This window comes from Parasteatoda tepidariorum, chromosome 2, assembly GCF_043381705.1.
Source record: "Parasteatoda tepidariorum isolate YZ-2023 chromosome 2, CAS_Ptep_4.0, whole genome shotgun sequence".
NCBI classification, from domain to species: Eukaryota; Metazoa; Arthropoda; class Arachnida; order Araneae; family Theridiidae; genus Parasteatoda; species Parasteatoda tepidariorum.
The window spans coordinates 1,305,311-1,324,619 of NC_092205.1; the positions used below are offsets into that span (position 1 = coordinate 1,305,311).

At 29.0% G+C, this 19,309-nt stretch overlaps 1 protein-coding gene across 2 annotated transcripts in view; it reads right to left on the minus strand.

The window, feature by feature from the left end:
* LOC107451919 (clathrin heavy chain 2) overlaps positions 1 to 19,309 on the minus strand; it is a 31,682-nt gene that overhangs the window by 7,336 nt on the left and 5,037 nt on the right. Inside the window, exons 3-7 of one of the 2 annotated variants that reach the window (XM_016068161.4) lie at positions 13,381 to 13,472; positions 13,182 to 13,309; positions 4,789 to 4,941; positions 2,350 to 2,468; positions 916 to 1,080 (exon numbers count right to left, since the gene is read on the minus strand). In XM_016068161.4, coding sequence (XP_015923647.1) covers positions 916 to 1,080; positions 2,350 to 2,468; positions 4,789 to 4,941; positions 13,182 to 13,309; positions 13,381 to 13,472 — 657 coding nt within the window. The remainder of the gene's footprint in view (positions 1 to 915; positions 1,081 to 2,349; positions 2,469 to 4,788; positions 4,942 to 13,181; positions 13,310 to 13,380; positions 13,473 to 19,309) is intronic. The other variant, XM_016068174.4, reaches the window with a different exon arrangement.

Below are 19,309 nucleotides of genomic sequence, written 5' to 3' on the forward strand. Positions count from 1 at the left end.
AAGATAAAATTGAAAAGGATGAGTGGCAGAAGGATATTTTATATGTCCTGAATTTTACACAATGCATAAAATTTTAATGATTCTAAAGACTAAAACATCATGTTTGAATAGGGTAAACCAACCAGTGAAGGAACATTTCATATATATTGATTAAAAATAAGAATTTGAAAGTTTTTCTTTAGATTGATTGGTAACAATAGCTTACTGCCAAACAATAGGAAGTCATCTAGCAATGTTTTGGATTACCTGGTCAAATAGACTTCTCTGGAAAAATTTTTGAATTTGTTATTATCTCTGTAACACCTTGTTTCTTTGAAAAAATTATAAGGTGAGTGTTTGTATTTATATGTTTGAAGTGGAATTAATTGCATGTAGTAGTCTTATTTTTCTCACTGTGAAAAAGAGAATTCAAAATATAGTTATTGAAGTTACGTTTTATTTTTTTTAAAGCACCATAGCATAATCAAGTACTGAGATAAGGGGTGTTTATTCACTGGATCACCAAACGATGAAAAACCAGTGAAGGAACAAGTGTTCCTTCACTGCTTAGCTGTCGCTTCACTGCTTCCGCTTAGCTGCCACTAAGTTCTATATTTAGGTCATAATTAGTTTTCTAAACTATGCACTTTATTAATTTTAGGTTGAAAAAATTATACTATCATTGACATTATGCCAAAAAATGTCTATAAAAGTTGATAGTAGAAACAAGAATTATTGTAAACATTTCTCTTATCATAAACATTTAATTTTTGTGCAAAATTCAAAAAACATTTATTTCCTATAACTTGGCTGCAGTGAACACTTCTAATGCAACGGGAATGATTAAGAAAATTGAAAAAATGTAATATTTCCCTTTTGATTGCACTAATGAATTCTGATTGATCAAATTTGATAAGTTTAAAGAAAATGAACCACCTTTCCTGGTAAGTCAGCAGTTCTTGATGCAGCAACTAGAACACAAGATGGCTGAGCATTTCCCTTAAATTGGTATGAAGTGAAACAAACACAATGTGCTTCAATATTTTGGCATATGTTGCGCTCAACAGAAAATATTTGTGTCACACCAACAACATGGTTGTCCTAAAGAGTTAAAAAAATACTTAACCTACATGATGCATAACAATGATAAAAAAATATCAAATAGTTGAAATTGTTTGTAAAGACTTTTACAACAAAAATATTAAATAACAAATATATTTTGTTAATAACAGGATCATATAATTTTAGCTCACTTAAAAAAATCCTCCCCTAAATGTTGCTCCTCAGCGTGAGAACCTCTGCACTAACTAATACAGAGTTCTCACTCTTTTAAAAAAGCAAAAATTAAAGACTTTTAAGCACATTTTTTTTTTTTAAATTAAGAACTTTTTTGAAAAATTAAGGATCTTAAAAATAGTATAATTGCTTATCATTGAATATATATATAGCACTAGTGACAGTGCCAATTATTTACCTTTCTTAAAAAAGAAAATCAATAAATAAAATTCAAAAAAAAAAACAATTTTACAATAACGTAAGTATTATTTTAAAATAATATTACAATTTCATAATATATAATATTATAATAACATAAAGTAACTTGTCTCTCTAAAATGCTCTACCCTCGATGCATGGTCTAATTCTAGGTGATTAAAGAACAACTTTTTGTTTAAAAAAATTTTACTGAAAAATTACTCCTAGTAACTATAGTCACGCTGAAAAATTAACAACTTTTAAAAATCTTGTACCAAAATTAAGCACTTTTAAGGGGCCTTATTTTTCAAAATAAAAATTAAGCAGATTTTAAGGACTGTGGGAACCCTGTAATAGAATTGTACAACAAAAAAATAATAACAATCAATAAAGTTGCTTTATTTAAATTAAATAACTACCATCTGAAGCTTTAAACAAGAGATTATTTCCATTAATTTGTAATCACAAAGTTGTAGAGAACTAAATATTACTGATTGCTAGTTTACATTACTTTTTTCACTCCATAAAATGTTAGATACTTGAATAATACTTTCATCTTTTTTTGTATATATATTTTGAATTGGTTTATGTTTCTAAAAAAAAACTGTTGCAATTGCTTAAGATTCAAAGTAAATAACAAATCTTTATATAAAAAATGTATTTCAGACATAAATCATTATTCTACATATTCAAAGAAACTGCCTGTTTACTTTACTTAATAATAGCAGATCAATATTCTATAATGTATTAAAAACTATTAAATCTGCAATCAAATAATTTTGCAGTAAAAATTTAGCACCATTATAATTCAAAAAAACTAGTGAATTATAGATTTTTATTGTATCTTTCAGACGTTAATTCTTATCTAAAAATTATTTGCATAAAGAAACAACTTACGTCAGCCACTAAACCTGTGAGGGCAAACCATTTCATGTCAAAATCTGAGACATAGCGTACTAATTGTGAGTTTTTTAACTTAGTATCCAGGCAGAACATTTTTATTGGCATTGGGCATTCTGAAAAATAAAATTGCATTTATTATTATACAATAAATTTATAAACAATAAATACACTTTTCTATTACAAAAAGTTTAATATGCTTAATAATTTTTATATAAAAAAATAATTTTAAATATTAAACCCATAATTATTATTCAATAAACCATAAAACAAGATTATTATATATTCAGAGATCCTTTCTAAATTGGAATATTCAGAATCAAGTAAACTTTCAAGTCACTTTTCCAAGATTAAAAAAAGCACTAAACATGCAAAGAGATTAAATAACCTACACAGTTAGGCAACAAAAATAGGGTCTGCATCAATATGATAAGTTTAAAATTAATTAAAATTTAATGTAATACGGCTAAATAATTTGATAAAAATAGGCTTAACTTATGAACAATTAGTTACAAATGCCACCTGTATCAAATCTGTCCAATATTCAAAGATTCCTTATAAAGAGTTATATGCTATTTCAAAGACCACATTCTTATTTAATACTAAAATATTAGCACTTTTTGGAGAAAAAATAAAGGATATAAGCAGGTTTATAAAAATGTAATCATATATTAATCTTCTTTTATTCCACACTAGTATTTCATTTTTAATAAATTACTATTCAAGCAGTGATAATTATTTTATATGCATAGATAAATATATAGTACTACTGTATAGTTTTATAAATTGCATATCAATTATAATAAAAAGAAGTATAATTTGTTATGCTCTAAATCTTAGAGGAAATTTATGTCAAATTAAATAGTATACATTATATATTTTTCAATCACTAATCAAAAAATTAATGTCTGAATAAAAGTTAACCTAAAATTCAGTGTATTCTTCATGCACATTTTAAACCCTTTGCAGTCCAGAAAACTTAAATCTTTACAACTTTTAGAAAACTTTAATAAATATCAAACCAAAAAAAAAAATACCTACGTAAGTAAAAAAAATTCTCTAGGATTTCTTGTATAAAATTTTAATTTACATTTATTAATTTATTACTACAAATTAAACAAGGCTATATTCAATTAACCCTGTTTAAATTTTTACAATAAATTAATAAATATTTTGTACTGAATAATTATTTATTGATCTATTTCCAAGAATTTCAAGTGAGTTATTTAACTTTTAATGAAAAATTATTTTTGAAACATTTTCTTTCATTTCTAATTTTGTCACAAGCGAGAACTTTGTTTTGTTTACTAGATAGAGAGCTCATTTGAGTTACAAAAGGAAGCTTAAAATTTTTTATTAAATTATCTTTTTTTCCAACTACAATCTTATTACATGTTTAAAATTGCGAAAACTAGTTTTCATTCAAAAAATATAATTACAAAATTCAAATAAATAAATTAAATCCCTCAGCCAATATTTTGATTCCCACCCTATTTTCAAATTGGCACTATACATTGTTAGTGCAGAAGAAATTAACCTTCCACTAAATATAGAAATCATTAAAGTTTTTTTTTTCTTCATAAATTTTCCAGGCATCTGATTTCAGAATTCTTAGTCCAGGGTCTACATTAATCAGTACTATATCCACTGAAAAAGAGAAACACAAGCTAGGGAAACAAATCTATCAATGGTATTTAAAATATTTTATGAATCTTTAAAAATTTGCATTTTTTCCCAGTTAACCCTCATTTTTCGTCTTAATTTCAGGGGGGTCTTAATCAGTATTTTATGGTACTATTTAAATGGGTATTATAAATAATACACAAGGAATAGAACAGAAATAAACCTTAAAACCATTTAAGTTCTTTTTTTTTATCAAATTTCACAGGTATTTGATAGGTGAATTCTTGGTCTAGGCTTGACATCAATTAGTCATTTTACAGATTTAATAATTAAATTAAACTATTGTCATACTATTCCCAATATGGTATGATTAATCTCTAAATAGGAATTTATATAAAAAAATATGTTGTAAGGGTTTCATTGAGATCAGTTAGAGAAACAAGCTATTTGACAATGCTATTTAAAGGTTATCTACCTGTTACTTCTATCCCATTTTTTGAATTTCATCATTATAGCTTCTTACAATTAGGAAGAGCATTATAAACGGCACTGCATTATGAAATTTTCTATGACAAAGCAATTTTTTTTAAACTATCCAATAGTTTGTGGTTTTTGTGTGGTAATTAAAAAAAATAGTTTGTTTTTTTGACTGAAATCAAACTATTAACTCAAATACATAATTCTTTTTATAAATTTAAATAAATCGTGACGATTTTTAGCTAACCTTGATAATTAAAGTTTTATCTGTGATATTGTACAGTTTTATTATTCTAAAAGTCTGAGTAAAAATCCCATTCACAAACAAATTATTACCTCTGTCCAAATACCAATGATAAACTGAAGTATCTGATACAATTACTATAGTAGATGAGTTGATCCAAGTCCAAAAGTGAACACAATACGTCAAAGAACACCTGTGTAAGCATTTACGGCTTCTAAGATCATATATTTGGAAAGTTGAACCAGCTATAAAATTTAAATCAAAAAGCAAAATTATATGTAGGAAAGGACTGTTTTAAAATTATGATAAAAAAGGAAACAACATGAAAAAGAAAAAAGTTATTACTCGAACAGTAACATTTTTATTTGCGATTCTTTTTACTTTATTATTAGATTCCTGAACTTCTTTCTCTTAATTTCAAAACACAAATGGGCAAAATAATAATAAATCAATTAAGAATTAAGTAGTCAAAATGTACAATTATTTAAAGCTTTAAACACGATTCTTTAATCGATATACATTTTGGATTCAAATTCTTTTTCAATACTTTCCTTTAGATGAATCAGGCATGTAATTCTTCCGTTAAATTACAGAATTCGGCGAAAGTCAAAACTGTTTATTCGCAGACTTCCTCAAATCAATAATTTCTTACAAAATTTTCTCACAGTTTCACTAATCTAATTTTAAATTTCACTATTAAAGAAAAATCTCATTTTTAACCCTTACCAGCACCCTCCTCTTCTTTTCTTCCTAGAGTCTCATTTAAGTGTGATAAAGACTTTTTTTAAACGCAGATTTGTTACAGTAAAACACAACTTCGGATAAACTACGAAAAAACGAGACTGAAAAAAAAATTTGCCATAATAACTTCGGCTAGAATTAATGAACAAGAGAAGCAAACACAAAAATATAAAATTCATAATCTCTATATTATTTCCAAAAAGGCAAAAAGACCGTTTGTAGGGGGGGGGGGATTTTTTTCACTCCTTTTTTTAAAAAAACAACAACTTATATTTCAAAGCAAGTTTGTTGAAAATTCCAATTTTTAAGGAAGAATTACTTAATCAATAAGATATATATGTCCTGTTATTTATTTAGCAACAATTAGATCAAATTAATTTTAAATATGAAACTATGACACAGTAATTACCAATCGCACATTTCAGTAGTCACGTCTCAACACGCTCTACACTATTGTAATTCCTTGTTTAGATCCTTTTTTTTTCCTTTCGCAGTTAATGCAATTGATTTTTTGTGGTTATTAAAATTCTTATTACGACGTTTAACCCGTAAACTTTTTCATTCCTTATTATACAGGTTTGCAAATCCTTCACTTTTTTATGACTTTTACCAGATCTTCAATTGTTGTTTGCGATTTATCCGATTCTCGCTACAATATAAGGAAACTTGGATATCACGGAATGAAATATGGAGTTTTGCGATTATGGTGGCATTTCACTTCAAAGCGAAGAAGATACGTATTTTTTCTCTTGTCTCACGTAAGAAGATTATCGGCAGAAAAATCACACACTCTGTTTCAGAGTGCATAAAACTCTTTGATTCGTGTATAAGAGATGAAATCGTCAGGAATACAGACGTCATAAAAAGCTTATTTAAAACCAATTTGAAATTCACGTGGAACTGTGCAGAAATTCCAATAACTGATGAAATGGTGAGCAAAGAAATAATGAGGGCATTAAATTCGCATGAATCAAAAAGTGATTCCTCAAATGCGCAATTCACTATTTCCTGCACAAAATATGTAGCATTAAAAAAATCAAGATTTTAAAAACATTACGAAATCGATCGATTCGATTATGCAAATGTCGGTTTACTGGTGAGTCGTCAATAATTGCAGTGCGTAAAAAATTATTTTTCAAATTAGTGATTCGAAATTAGCGGAACAAAACAAAGTAGCAGTAAAAAATTAGGATTTTAAAAACCATGAAAATTCGCAATGGCAATAACTGATTAAAATACGATTGTAAAACTATGTGATTTACTACAGAATCTTCACTAATCGAGTGGGTTGAAAAATGATTACTCAAGTGCGTAATTTGGAATTCTCCGAATATTATAATGGCGCATTAAAATATTGAGATATTTAAAACCATATAGAAATTTGTACAATAGCTGCCAAAATAGATATTGGCAAATCAGCTTGGATTTCTGATGGAGTTTTCGATAATCAAAAAAATGTGTCACTATAATAAGGGATTACTCAAATGTGTGATTCAAAATTTGTGGTACACGGTAAAGACGTATTAAATCATTGAGATTTTAAAAACAATGCGGAAATAAAGCAATAACTGCTTAAAATGCCATTGTCAGAAAAAAATTTGTAAAATGTAGAATTTAGTATCAAAATATTAATGAAAATTGACTTATCTCATTGCCCTGCATTATTTAAAGTATTACTGGTATGTTTGAGTAAAATTTCACAAATTAAAAAATTTATATATAAAATGTTAAATAAATTTATTTCAAATCAGTTAAAACTTTATGATAAAAAAGTTTTTTTTCTTGCATCATTAATCATCAAAGGGGTGCATTTCTTAAAAATTCTATGTTTTCAACGCCAAATTTTTTTCCCAGCTTTACTTCACATTGTGCGTTTTTATGCATGATCCCTGTGGCAGAATTTTTTCTGACTTTCTGCGACAAACCTAATTAGAACCAATATCTTTCTGCAAGATATTTTTATCGTTATAAATNAAAATTCAGTCTGTTACTTTTTGATGTAATGATGCCACTGTTTTTTTCGATTGACTTATTCACAGTTAATGTCATTGATATCCGCATGATATTTTAAATCCCGATTTGTTCATACGACGAGAAATTCGAATCGCACATTCCAGTAATTACTTTTTGACATGCTCGATTTGCGCTATGTCGCTTTTCAATCAGTTTTTTTGGGCAGTTATTGCTGTTGATTTTCACATGATTTTTTAAATTTCCAATATTATTAAATAAGGGAAATTCATATTGTACACAATAATTCTGACGTCTTTCTAATCAATTTTTTGGCAGTTTTAACAGCTAATTTATGCATATTTATCCAAAACTCAATTTTTTTAATACAATATTATAAATAACACCACTCGATTCTCGAAATGTACATTCAATTAATCTCTTTCTGCCGCGTCCGCTTCATGTGTTTTCGTCGTAAATAGAAGTGGTTTTATCATCAATTATTTTTCAGTCATTGCTGATATTCTACGGTTTTGAAATCATTTTTTAGTGCACTGACGACTTGCAAATTAAGGAATATCCATTTTTTTCAATATATAAATTCTTTTATGTGTTGATGAGAAAAAATTTATTAAATAAAAAAAAAACTTCTTACTTAATTTTATAAATTATTTAATTTAATTTCATAAATGCTACTTTTGTGCATAAAAAATGATGGTGTTTTACTTATTTTCTATGTACAAAAAGAAAAACAAATAAAACCTTGAAGAAGAAAAAAACTACACATTGAGAACAAAAATTTCAGATAATTTCTTCTTCCAGCAATCACATGTCTAAACTGACAATATGGAAGGAAAAATAAATGGTCGAAATAAAAGCACAGTCAACCCTAGAATCTTTCGGTTTCAATCTGTTTGTTAATGAAGAATACTTAAATTATTAATATATTACTGGGAATCTAGTAGATTGATAATTAACTACTAATTTCAAAATTATTTTGTGATTTATAATGTAAGAATTGCGAAGTAAAAGTAAATAACAATGATATTTTATATTTCCATCTATATACACAGATGTTGAAGCAATTCCAAATGCAAAATTTTTATTTCACTTATGCTTGTAATTTTTTACATCCATAAGACTACAATTTTATTAAGTAAAATTTAGTGAGTGAAACAGTGTTAAGAACAAGATATATTTAATTAATTTATTTTATCCAGTATAGGATAAAATAAATAAATTAATGTATAAAATATATTAATTAATGTATTAGAATATAGGTATGCTCCGGAAGGGCCACCTTAGGACTATAAGGCGGCCCTCCCGGAGCATACCTATATTTTGTGTGTTTAATTTTGTAAACAAGCTTGCATAATAAGGCGGAGATCACGGAGCAAGATTGTGTACTATTGTGTGTTGTCATCTTTTGTATTTTCTGGTTTTAAATAAATGCCCCGGGTGGAGCTGGCCGATCGGCTGAGCACAACGCTGGTGTTCAGATGGCGGTCCTTATAGGTACTGTCGCGACGGTGGGACACCCCTCCGTTCGCCCCAATGGGGGCGGGGCGGGTTCTATATGCCTTATCCAGTATAGGAGTACATTTTAAATGAATAAATAAATTAATTTGAAAATATTAAAAAAACTCTTAATTTTGTATATTGAGTTGTGAAACAAAATAATTGTATCATATATTGGTTTCAATAAAGTTCATTTTAAAGCAATGATTCAATTCAGAACAAAAAGGAATTTGTTAAAATTTTAAATATATTTAAACTTTTAATCATACATTCTTCGTTTTGTCAAATTAATTGCTTAGAATTGCTGTTCCCAAATGGGGTACAGCAGAATCCTAGGGTTCCGTAGTAGAGTAAGAGAGGCTCCGAAACTTTTTTTTTAGCCAGTTATAATTTTAAAACTTATAATTAAATTTATATCCAATTAATTATCCAATATTTATTGAATATTTCCGTTATTTTAAGGAAATTATTAGTTGAAATGCTTGCAAAGGAAGAAAAGCCAAATTAAAAACAATGTTTTTTTAAATAAAAAATATTGAAGAATAAAAAAAGGATATGCAAGGTATGAATAATTATATTGTATTCACATTAATTGAAATTGTATTCACATCAATATAACCAATAATAAACATAAATATAACCAAATTCAAATAAGTTTCTATTACAACCATTCTCAACATTTATATTCGCAGTTTTTTGCTTTATATTTCAGGTCATTAATTATTAGTTTTCATCAAATTAAGAACGAGATAATAATTTCAATTGGAAAACTAAACAAAAAAAAAACAAACTAAAAACTAGACAAAATATAAAATTAAGAGCTACGCAAGATAACGCTCCTGACCTGTGAATTCAACTCTCTGGCATAAAACTCAATATTAAGATTGTTGATAAAATGATATGATGAAAACATTTTGTTTCATTTATTCACTAAATGTTTTCAAAATATTCAATAAAATTTCAATTAATGAATATTTTCAAATTGGTTAATATTTTTCATTGATATACAGTCAGTTCGCTATAACTCGAAGTACGACAACTCGAATATTACTATAACTCGATTTTTTTATGATCCTTATCTTCAATTTCATGTTAATTATTCTCGATTACTCGAATTTTACTCCCTTTAACTCGATTTATTTTAAAAAGATTACTGGATCTTTTAAAGCAAGGAAAAAAAACTAGGAGCTGATATAATGCCCCTTCCTTTGCAACACACACACAATAGACTCAACTGGTCAGAACAAGTTTAGTCAGAGTGAGAGAAAGGGATTAGTAACATCTGTGGCACCTGCAGGGAATGATAAATTTGTTTTCTGTTCTGAAAACTTGTTCTGACTGAAAGCTTGTTCTGACAGAACAAGTTTTCAGTGTGAGAAAAAGGGATAACACCTGTGGGGAATGAATAAAAAATTTTCTGGTCTGAACAAGCTTTATGCTTATGATTTGCTGTTAGAGATTGTGAGGAAGAAGTGCTTACCTCTAAAGATGTCGAAGCGAAAATTAAAAACCCTCAACTTGGAAGATAAAATTAATCTTATTAATGATGTAGATAGAAATCCAAACATTAAGAAGAAAGATATAGCGTTGAAGCATGGAATTCCCCTGAATACCCTTTCTACGATATTAAAAGAAAGAGAAAATATCCTTAAACGATATGAATCTACGAACCCGCTGTCTAAAAGAATGAAGATGAGTGCCTTCCCCCAGGTGGAATCAGCTCTTCTAAAATGGTTTCAGCAGTACAGAAATCGAGAAAATGCTATTCCCATAAGTGGTGTTTTGCTACATGAGAAAGTGATAGATTTTGCTAAACCATTAAAAATAGATAATTTTCACGCCAGTGCTGGGTGGCTAGAAAAATTTAAGCGCAGACACAATATATTGCCTTTCGCACTCTTCCTGGAGAAGCTAAAGCTGTCCCTCTTGAAGTATGTGAACAGTGGTTAAATGAAACGTTACCAAATTTACTTCAAGGATACAGTGAAAATGATGTTTTCAATATTGATGAAATGGGTTTATTTTTTAAATGTCTTCCAAATAAGACTATGATGTTTAAGGATGAAAACTGCTCAGGGGGTAAAATGAGCAAGGAACGTTTGACTGTCCTAGCTGGAGGAAATGCGCCTGGGACAGAGAAATTGCCCTTACTTGTTATCGGAAAATACCGAAATCCCCGATGTTTCAAGAATGTAAAAACGTATCCTTTGGATTACAAGTCTAACAAAAAGTCTTGGATGACATCAGTTTTATTTGCAGACTATGCAACAAAATTGGATCGGAAATTCTTCGCTAAAAAAAGAAAAGCGATACTCTTTATGGATAAATGCACAGCGCATAGTGATCTACCTAATTTGAAAGCAGTAAACTTGCAGTTTCTTCCACCAAACACAACAGCAAAGTTACAGCCGATGGACCAGGGTATCATAAAGTGCTTCAAACAGTCTTATCGTAAAAGGCTTGTCAGAAAAATGATAAACAATATTGAAAACAAAAGTTGATGTACTTGAAGCCATGAGGCTACGTTCCAGTGCTGGGAATAATAATGTAAGCGAAACGACAATAAGAAACTGTTTCCGGAAGTGTGGGTTTTTTAAAGAAACACAGAGTGAACCTGTGATAGAAGAGCTTCAAGATGAGGAAGTAATTGTGAACTCCGATTTCATAAACTTCGATGAAAGCATTGCTGTTTGTGGTGATATTTCCGACGAAGAATTTATACAGATCACAGAAGAAAATGATGAAAGTGCTGCTGAGGAAGAAGATTCAGAAACAATAGTCCCAAACATACTTGAAGCGCGTGCATCTCTTGAAGTTCTTCAAAAGTTTCTAGAGAGTCAAGAAGGAATTGATAATTCGATGTTTGTGCACCTGCAGAAAATTAAAGATATACTGTTTCTAAAGACTCAAAAGGGATTACTTCAACGTAAAGTGACGGACTACTTCAAAAAAACGTAAAATGTAGAGCAAATAATAAAGTGAGTTATTATATTATACTTTACAGTTTTTTCTTAAATATTGTAAGCATTTAGAAGATTTGTAATTAATAAGCATTAATTAAATAATCCGAAAATATTTTGAAAGCCCAAAACCGAAACTAACGGTAAGTCGAACTTCCAATATGTCAAAGTTTTTCGTCAGTCCCAATTATCCGAACTATGCCTGAATTCGTTTTTTTTCTTCCTTTTTTTAAAGTTTAGAATACTTTTTAACTTATCCACAATTTTTCTAAATTTCTGAACCAGTAGATCTTCCAGCTGAGAAGATGCCAGGTTGCAGCAGAAGAAATAGAAGACTGGTGTCGAGACACGGAAAACTTCCTAGGATTTCATATTTTAAATGATGATGAAATTGTTGCTGAAATTTTGAATGAAAATCGAAACTCCACAGACGAAGAGGAATAAGTAGGTAATCAAGTTCAAGATAGAGGACCTTCTCATATAGAAAAATGCAATTCATTAGATATTGCAATCAATTGGCTAGAACGTCAAAATGATGTTGATCCAGTTCAGTTGATTTACTTAAAAAGAATAAGGGATATGGCTGCTCAAAAAAAGCATCTTCTTTGAAACAAAAGTCTTTGCTGGATTTCTTTTGCAAGAGAAAATAAAGAAAAATGTGGTAAAATCAGTAATTGACAAAAAAAATTATAAAAAGCTGAAATATGATAATAAAAATTCAAAATGAAAAAAGTTAAAAAAAAAAACTTTTAAACTTAGCTTCTTTAGATAGTACTACCAGTCCTAAACCTGGAAAAAGTGTGAAAGGAAGTTAGTGCATAAATAATAATAATTTAAACTAGATTTTAAACAACTTTCTAATCATCCGAGCTTTTCATTATCCGAACCACGTTCGGTCCCGAGCAGTTCGGATAATCGTCGCTCTACTGTATATATATATATATAGATACACACTACTAATGAATATACGATATTCATTAACATTATAATTTTTGGTGTATACAAATAAATTACTAGCTTGTAGTAAAACTTATAAGTTTCATTTATTAAAAAAAATCATTAAAATAAAAAAAATCAAAATTTAAATCAAAAAGCCTGCTTTAAATCAAATAAATCAATATTTTTTTAAAGAACTGATTAAATTAATGATCTTGTTTTTAACAATAAGAATCATTCTTATAAATAATCTTATATCATTCTTATAAGAATCATTCATAAGAATAATTCTTATTGTTAAAAGCATGAGCATGTCATTCAGTTTTTTAATAGTTTTATATGGAAAATGAATCAAAAATATGAATATTTGAAGCACTAACCCTTCACAGTTATAATAGGTTTGGTGGGATTCATTTGAGCACAATCTGCCACTGTTTTCCAAGTTCGAGGCATTGAATGATGTGGATTCAGAATAGTTATTGCAGTAACATCTTCCAAGTTTGGACCCCTGATAATAAAATATTTATTGTAAATAAGTAACTATTAAACATGTGGAGGAATAAAGATTATGATTCTTACAGTAGAGAGTGTCTTATGCAGATCCACTGATCTGAAGTCATTGTAACTCTTGACCATGTTATGTGTTCTAATGGTATACGGAGATGAGTCAACTGTGAAAAAAAGAATTTAATAAAAGAGTTTAACACCTGCATAAATAATTCACATAAATTAAGATTTGCCTCCGTCGAATCTAAAGTTTTTATCCCATTATTGAATAAAGATATTTTTCATATAATATACATAGCTAAACTCTAAAGCAGGGGTGTCAAACTCGCGGCCCGAGATGAACATTTTTGTGGCCCAGTCAATATATACAAAGCAAAGTAAAAATAAAATAGAAAAGTGAATTAGAAACGAAACTAGCATATAAAATTATAATATACTTTATTCATAAACTATACGGATCATTTTAAATTGTCCGCTCGAAAATGTAAAATTCTAATTGGCTGAAATGAGTCCGTTTCACACTAAGCTATCAATTAGATAGTACATAATCAGGTTTATCCTATTATAGCGAGGCAAGTTGGTTATCTTGCTCCAAGGTTCTCAATCAATTCTGGGATTCGAAAGAAAAAATATGTAAGTTTTTACAAACTGTAAATCAAGATACAAACTTGTTCTCCGATCAAATATGGTTGCAAGATTTATCTTTTATGGTTGATATAACCAAACACTAATTCGATTTAAATTTATTGTTACAAGGCAAGGATCAGATCATTACGAGCATGTTTGACATAATTAAAAAAACATTCAAATGTAAACTATTTCTTTGGGAAAGGCAACTGAAAAATGAAGATTTAACACACTTCCCAACGTGCAACAAGAACAAATCTAGTTTATAAGATACTGCATTGTATCAAAAGTATGCAGAAAAAATTTTCAAATCTTAGAACAGAATTTGAAACAAAGTTTAAAGATTTTAATTGATTAGAAGACAAATTTTGTTTGTTTTCTTTGATTTTCTCAATAAATATAGACTCAGTACCCAGTTATATGCAAATGGAAGTGATTGAGATTCAGTGCGACTCAAATTTGAGGGCAAAATTCATTGAAGTGGGTGTGCCTAAATTTCACGAATATTTACCAGCAAGGTTTGAAAATACTCAAAAATTCGAGTATGAAATTATTTCCAAGTTTGGAAGTACTTATCAGTGAGTGCAATTATTTTCTGTTATGAATGGAAATAAATCTCCAGTCCAAAACCGTATTAATAACGCTCACGTTGGGTCAATTTCGAAAGTAGTCTCAGCCAATAAAATTTCTCCCGAAATAGAAAAGATAATAGCAGAGAAGAGATGCCAAGTATCAGGACGTAAACAATAATTTAACTTTATATATGTTTATCACAAATTCAAAATAAAAATATTTGTTTCTATGAACAGTAATTTTTTTTTTTTTTGCGGCCCACCTAAAGTTAAGCATTGTTTATTCGGCCCAAGTTAGCTTTGAGCTTGACACCCCTGCTCTAAAGAATAAATGGACACTGATGGAAGGTTTGATCCTGACAGAAAACAAAACGTATGTGGCTGAGGGAGAGGACTGTATTGCTGATCATTTTATAAAATCTTTCAAAAAACATTGCTCAGAAATATATTTACAAGTGAACAAAGACTTGCAATTGAAGGAATACACTACATCAAATGGTTTTAAAGTACTGGAGAAAACATTTATTTAAAAATAAAATAGAAGCTCTTAATACAACTGTTGCTTTTTTGAATAATTATTTTAATTAACAGCCAATATGTATTTTTAACTTCTATTTTACCAAAAGATTATTGAGATGTGTATATTAACTAATGAAGATAAGAATATATTGCTTCTAGAATTGAATGAAGTATATTTTAGCGTGTTTTGCTTTAAATTAAAATAATTGTGTTGTGAAATAGTAGTAATATTTATCATATTTTTTTATTATTCATAATTGTAAAATATAATTTATTCTACAACTACGTAATAATATGTAGAATTTCAGGAAATGGTGTTTGGCAGGTATAATAGTATTGATAAAACTTTATGAGATGTAATATTGAGTAAATTTTGCAGTAGCATGTAAGTGTAAATAAACAGTTGAATATTTTTATAACTTGGTTACTTTTAATTTTGTAGTTTTTTTTTTAAATTACGCCCGCCATTGTCTTTTTAGACATAAGGCATCTTGCAGTACAATACAATAGTGAAGTAGCTCCAGAAGGTGAGAGGGCACGAAAGTCGTCACAGGAACGAATGTCGAGAAGAGAGGGGCAATCAAATAGATGCTCCCCAGTCATAGGCGAAGTGTTACAGAGCACACAAAGAGGTGAATTGACCAGGTTAATTTTAAATAGATGGGCCTACAAGTAGTCATGTCCAGTAATTATTCTAAGACAAGCAACTCCCTCGGCCCTGGGAAGGAGGGAAAGATGAGAGCGCTGCTAGCCATCAAGAAGGCTAGCCCAGGATTTTCCATTAGCTAAGTCCCTAAGAGTAGATATTGTTCTGTGTCCGAATTTGCTCTTAAGAAGCCGCCTTGCATTTTCTAAGAGGAACTGGATGTGAAGGTGGGTGCAATGCTCTCTAGCCAACATTTCAACATTTCCGCAGATGTCACAATGGCCAGGGATCCACTAGAGGACTATCTCTCTTCCAGAACAAAGAAGAGAGTCAGTGCGTTGTTTACACTCAGATTCAAGTTCAGAGGGGTATAAATTATATACAGAAATTATTATATTATAACCGTCGTTGAACAGCCAACCCAATTTCATGGGTTTACGACTACTTACGTTCAACTCCGTAGCCTTGTAATTTTGAACCAATCCAGAAGACAAGGAAACTCCTGGATCAGTACCCCCAGAGGTATTGATTTGTTGTGGGAACATGGAGGACTTTGAGACTCGACAGATTTAACGTGCATCAGTCACCATTTACTACACGGGGAGTCTTCGGCCGGCGAGGATCGAACCCACGACCTCTTGGATATGGGCCCAGCACCCTACCGACCAGGCTATCCTGGCCATATACAGAAATTGTCTGAATTGCAGCCTGAGAATCGACAAAGATAACAATGTTTTGCTCAGAATTTTTCAATATATCGGAAGCAATTTTCTTTTAACGCTGATGTTTAAGTTTAACTCAAACTTGTGAGTATTTTTATGATCAGCATTGTTTTTACTACTTTAATTTTGAATTATCCAATTTAAATTTGAGACAAGAAGTATATATATTTAATTTTCCACATGTTTAAAAGAATATAATAGTAAAAAAATGACAATTTTTTTCCGATGTTGACTTAAATATATATATATATATATTTTATCATTCTGCATATGTTCTGCAACCATATTTTAAACATTAAGTCAATCAAAGAAATTTTCTTACTGATGGCAATAGTAAAAAATTTCTTTGATTGACTTAATGTTTAAAATTTAGCTGCAGAACATATGTATGATGATAAAAAATATATATACACTAAGACCCCGCTTAACGCGTAGGATATGTCCCATCAAAGTAGAGCGTAATGCAAAACAGCGCTAAACGAGGCTATCCTAACATGTAAATAATGGGGTTAGGGGAAGATGGATAGAAAATTGGTTAGGTATTAAATTTAATAATTATGTTATTTTTTTAATAAAAATAAAACCAAACATTTATTTCTTACAAAAATAAAAACAATATAAACGAATATACGCACTTATAAAAACAAATAAAATTCTACTGTTTGTCTACGATAGGTACTCTGACCGCCACAAAGTCTGCGACAGTCTGGTGCTATGGAAACAAGAGGGCATTTTAGGGAGGGTAGCTTCGATGATAGCTTGTATGGGAAGTATACCAGATTGGCTGCCTCAGCCACCAGTAGGAGACTTATTTAATCTGATTCAATAACTTTTTTAAAGATTCGAATGGATATTTCTTTCTTACTTAAAAAGATTCTCTTTCCTCAATCGTTTGCTATTTTTTATATACAAATGGGGAAAAAAGAAGAAAAAAAGTTTAATTTTATTTATTATGAATGTTCATTGATTATTAGATGGTTTAATTTCTAAGCTTGCACATTTTTTAAAGCAGTTAATTTCTTCTATTGAGTTTTCTGGAAAAAGTGAAGCGCTTAAACTTATTAACTCTGATTTTAAAAGGAGATAAAACTTTTGCTGAAAATAGAAATAGTTCACGTTATCTGTGCCAAAAAAATATTAAATATCTTTGTTTTTATTATTTATTTTTAAACTGAAAGCAAGTTACCGCAAATAGGATGAAATCTAAATATATCAACAATGATTTTTATTACCCATCAAACCATCTGAAAGTTTTTTTGTTGTTGCTTAAATTATCCTTTCTTACTCTTATTTTAATGTAACCTGCATAGTTTTTCTCACTATTTATTAAAAAAAATAATTCCAGCAGTTTTTTATTAGCACATTTATTTTTTTATTTTTTTTTCTTAGTAACCAATTTGCTATGTATGATAAATTTATAGATGAGCTATTTATTAATAAAACATTGAGCTTGCTTTAAACAATTTTATACAATTTCCATACATATCCTATTTATCAATCATTACATAGAAATAACAATTTTAATTTGTCATTGAGTCAACATTTTAATAGCGCTTACACACAAAATTTGATATCATAATTTTTACATTTTTTGAAAAGTATATATTATTCAAAACAATAGCCCAAAATGATTTTTTTTAAGTTTAATTTATTTTACAAGATGTTAACAATTAAATTTTAAAGCTCTTTTTAATTAAAAAAATAAATATCTAAGGATAGAATCAATGGTTTAAAAAATTGTATCTCATTTTACGCGGAAGTAATTGAAATTTTTGATAAAATAGTTATAAATAAAATATATTCTTCTAGTTCCAAGTTTGAACTCAAAAAATTATGTAAATACATTAAAAATAACTAATTATTCATAATATTATTCACCTAAAATTATAAATTTATTATTTAATACAATGTTTGCTATTTTGTGAAACTTTAGTTGAGGTTTTTAAATTCCCTCCAAATCAACTGATACAGCGCAATTGAGAGATCAGCGGAGTGGAATGGCAGAGCCTGCCGCGGTGCAGCGTTTTGCTAAAAAAGCTATAACTTTTTATGGAATTAGGATCTTTTTTTTTAAAAAAAGCCATTTTGTTCAGAATAAAATTTACATTAAAATGCGGTTTGTTTGAACTTTGTACGACATGAACAACATTTTTGTTTTTCATTTCACAACTTAATTTTGCAATAAAAATTAAATTTTTTAAACATTTGTCTTATTATAATTACTTTATCAAATACTTCAATTATTTCCGCGTAAAATGAGACAAATTTTTTTAAAATCCATTTATTCTATCCTTTTATTTTTTAATTAAAAAGAGCTTTAAAATTTAATTGTTAATGTCTTGTAAAATAAATTAAATAAAAAAAATCGTTTTGGGCTATTGTTTTGTATAATATATACTTCTTAAAAAACAACAAAAAATGTAAAAATTATGATATTAAATTTTGGGTGCAACCGCTGTTAAAATTTTGACTCTTTTAAAAAAGAGAAAATCGAACGATCTAAACGATGTTTCAGGAGCGAATACTTATTTCTCTTCACTTTAGAGCTAACACAATAGACCGAAGAAAGAGGTCTCATTTTCTCTCACCGAAACCAGTCTTAAAGAGGGACCCGCACCCCTACTTGAAATAATCATAACTCGTTACCATAGTCACCGCCACACCTCCAGACGAATGACTGTCAGAGTACCTATCGTAGACAAACAGTAAGTCAGTCAGATCATTCAGTCTATTTTGTGTTTCCAATTTTTTACCTTTTTGTCAAGAAGGCATCTAATTTAGTTTGTGTTTTCCTTTTGCGTTATGTTAGAAGTTGTTGATAAGTGGATAAAGCATCTATAACACTACATCTTGCTTTTGAACTCCTGTCAAAATTTGGATCGTTTTCAACAAATTGGTCCATAATTTCAGTTACA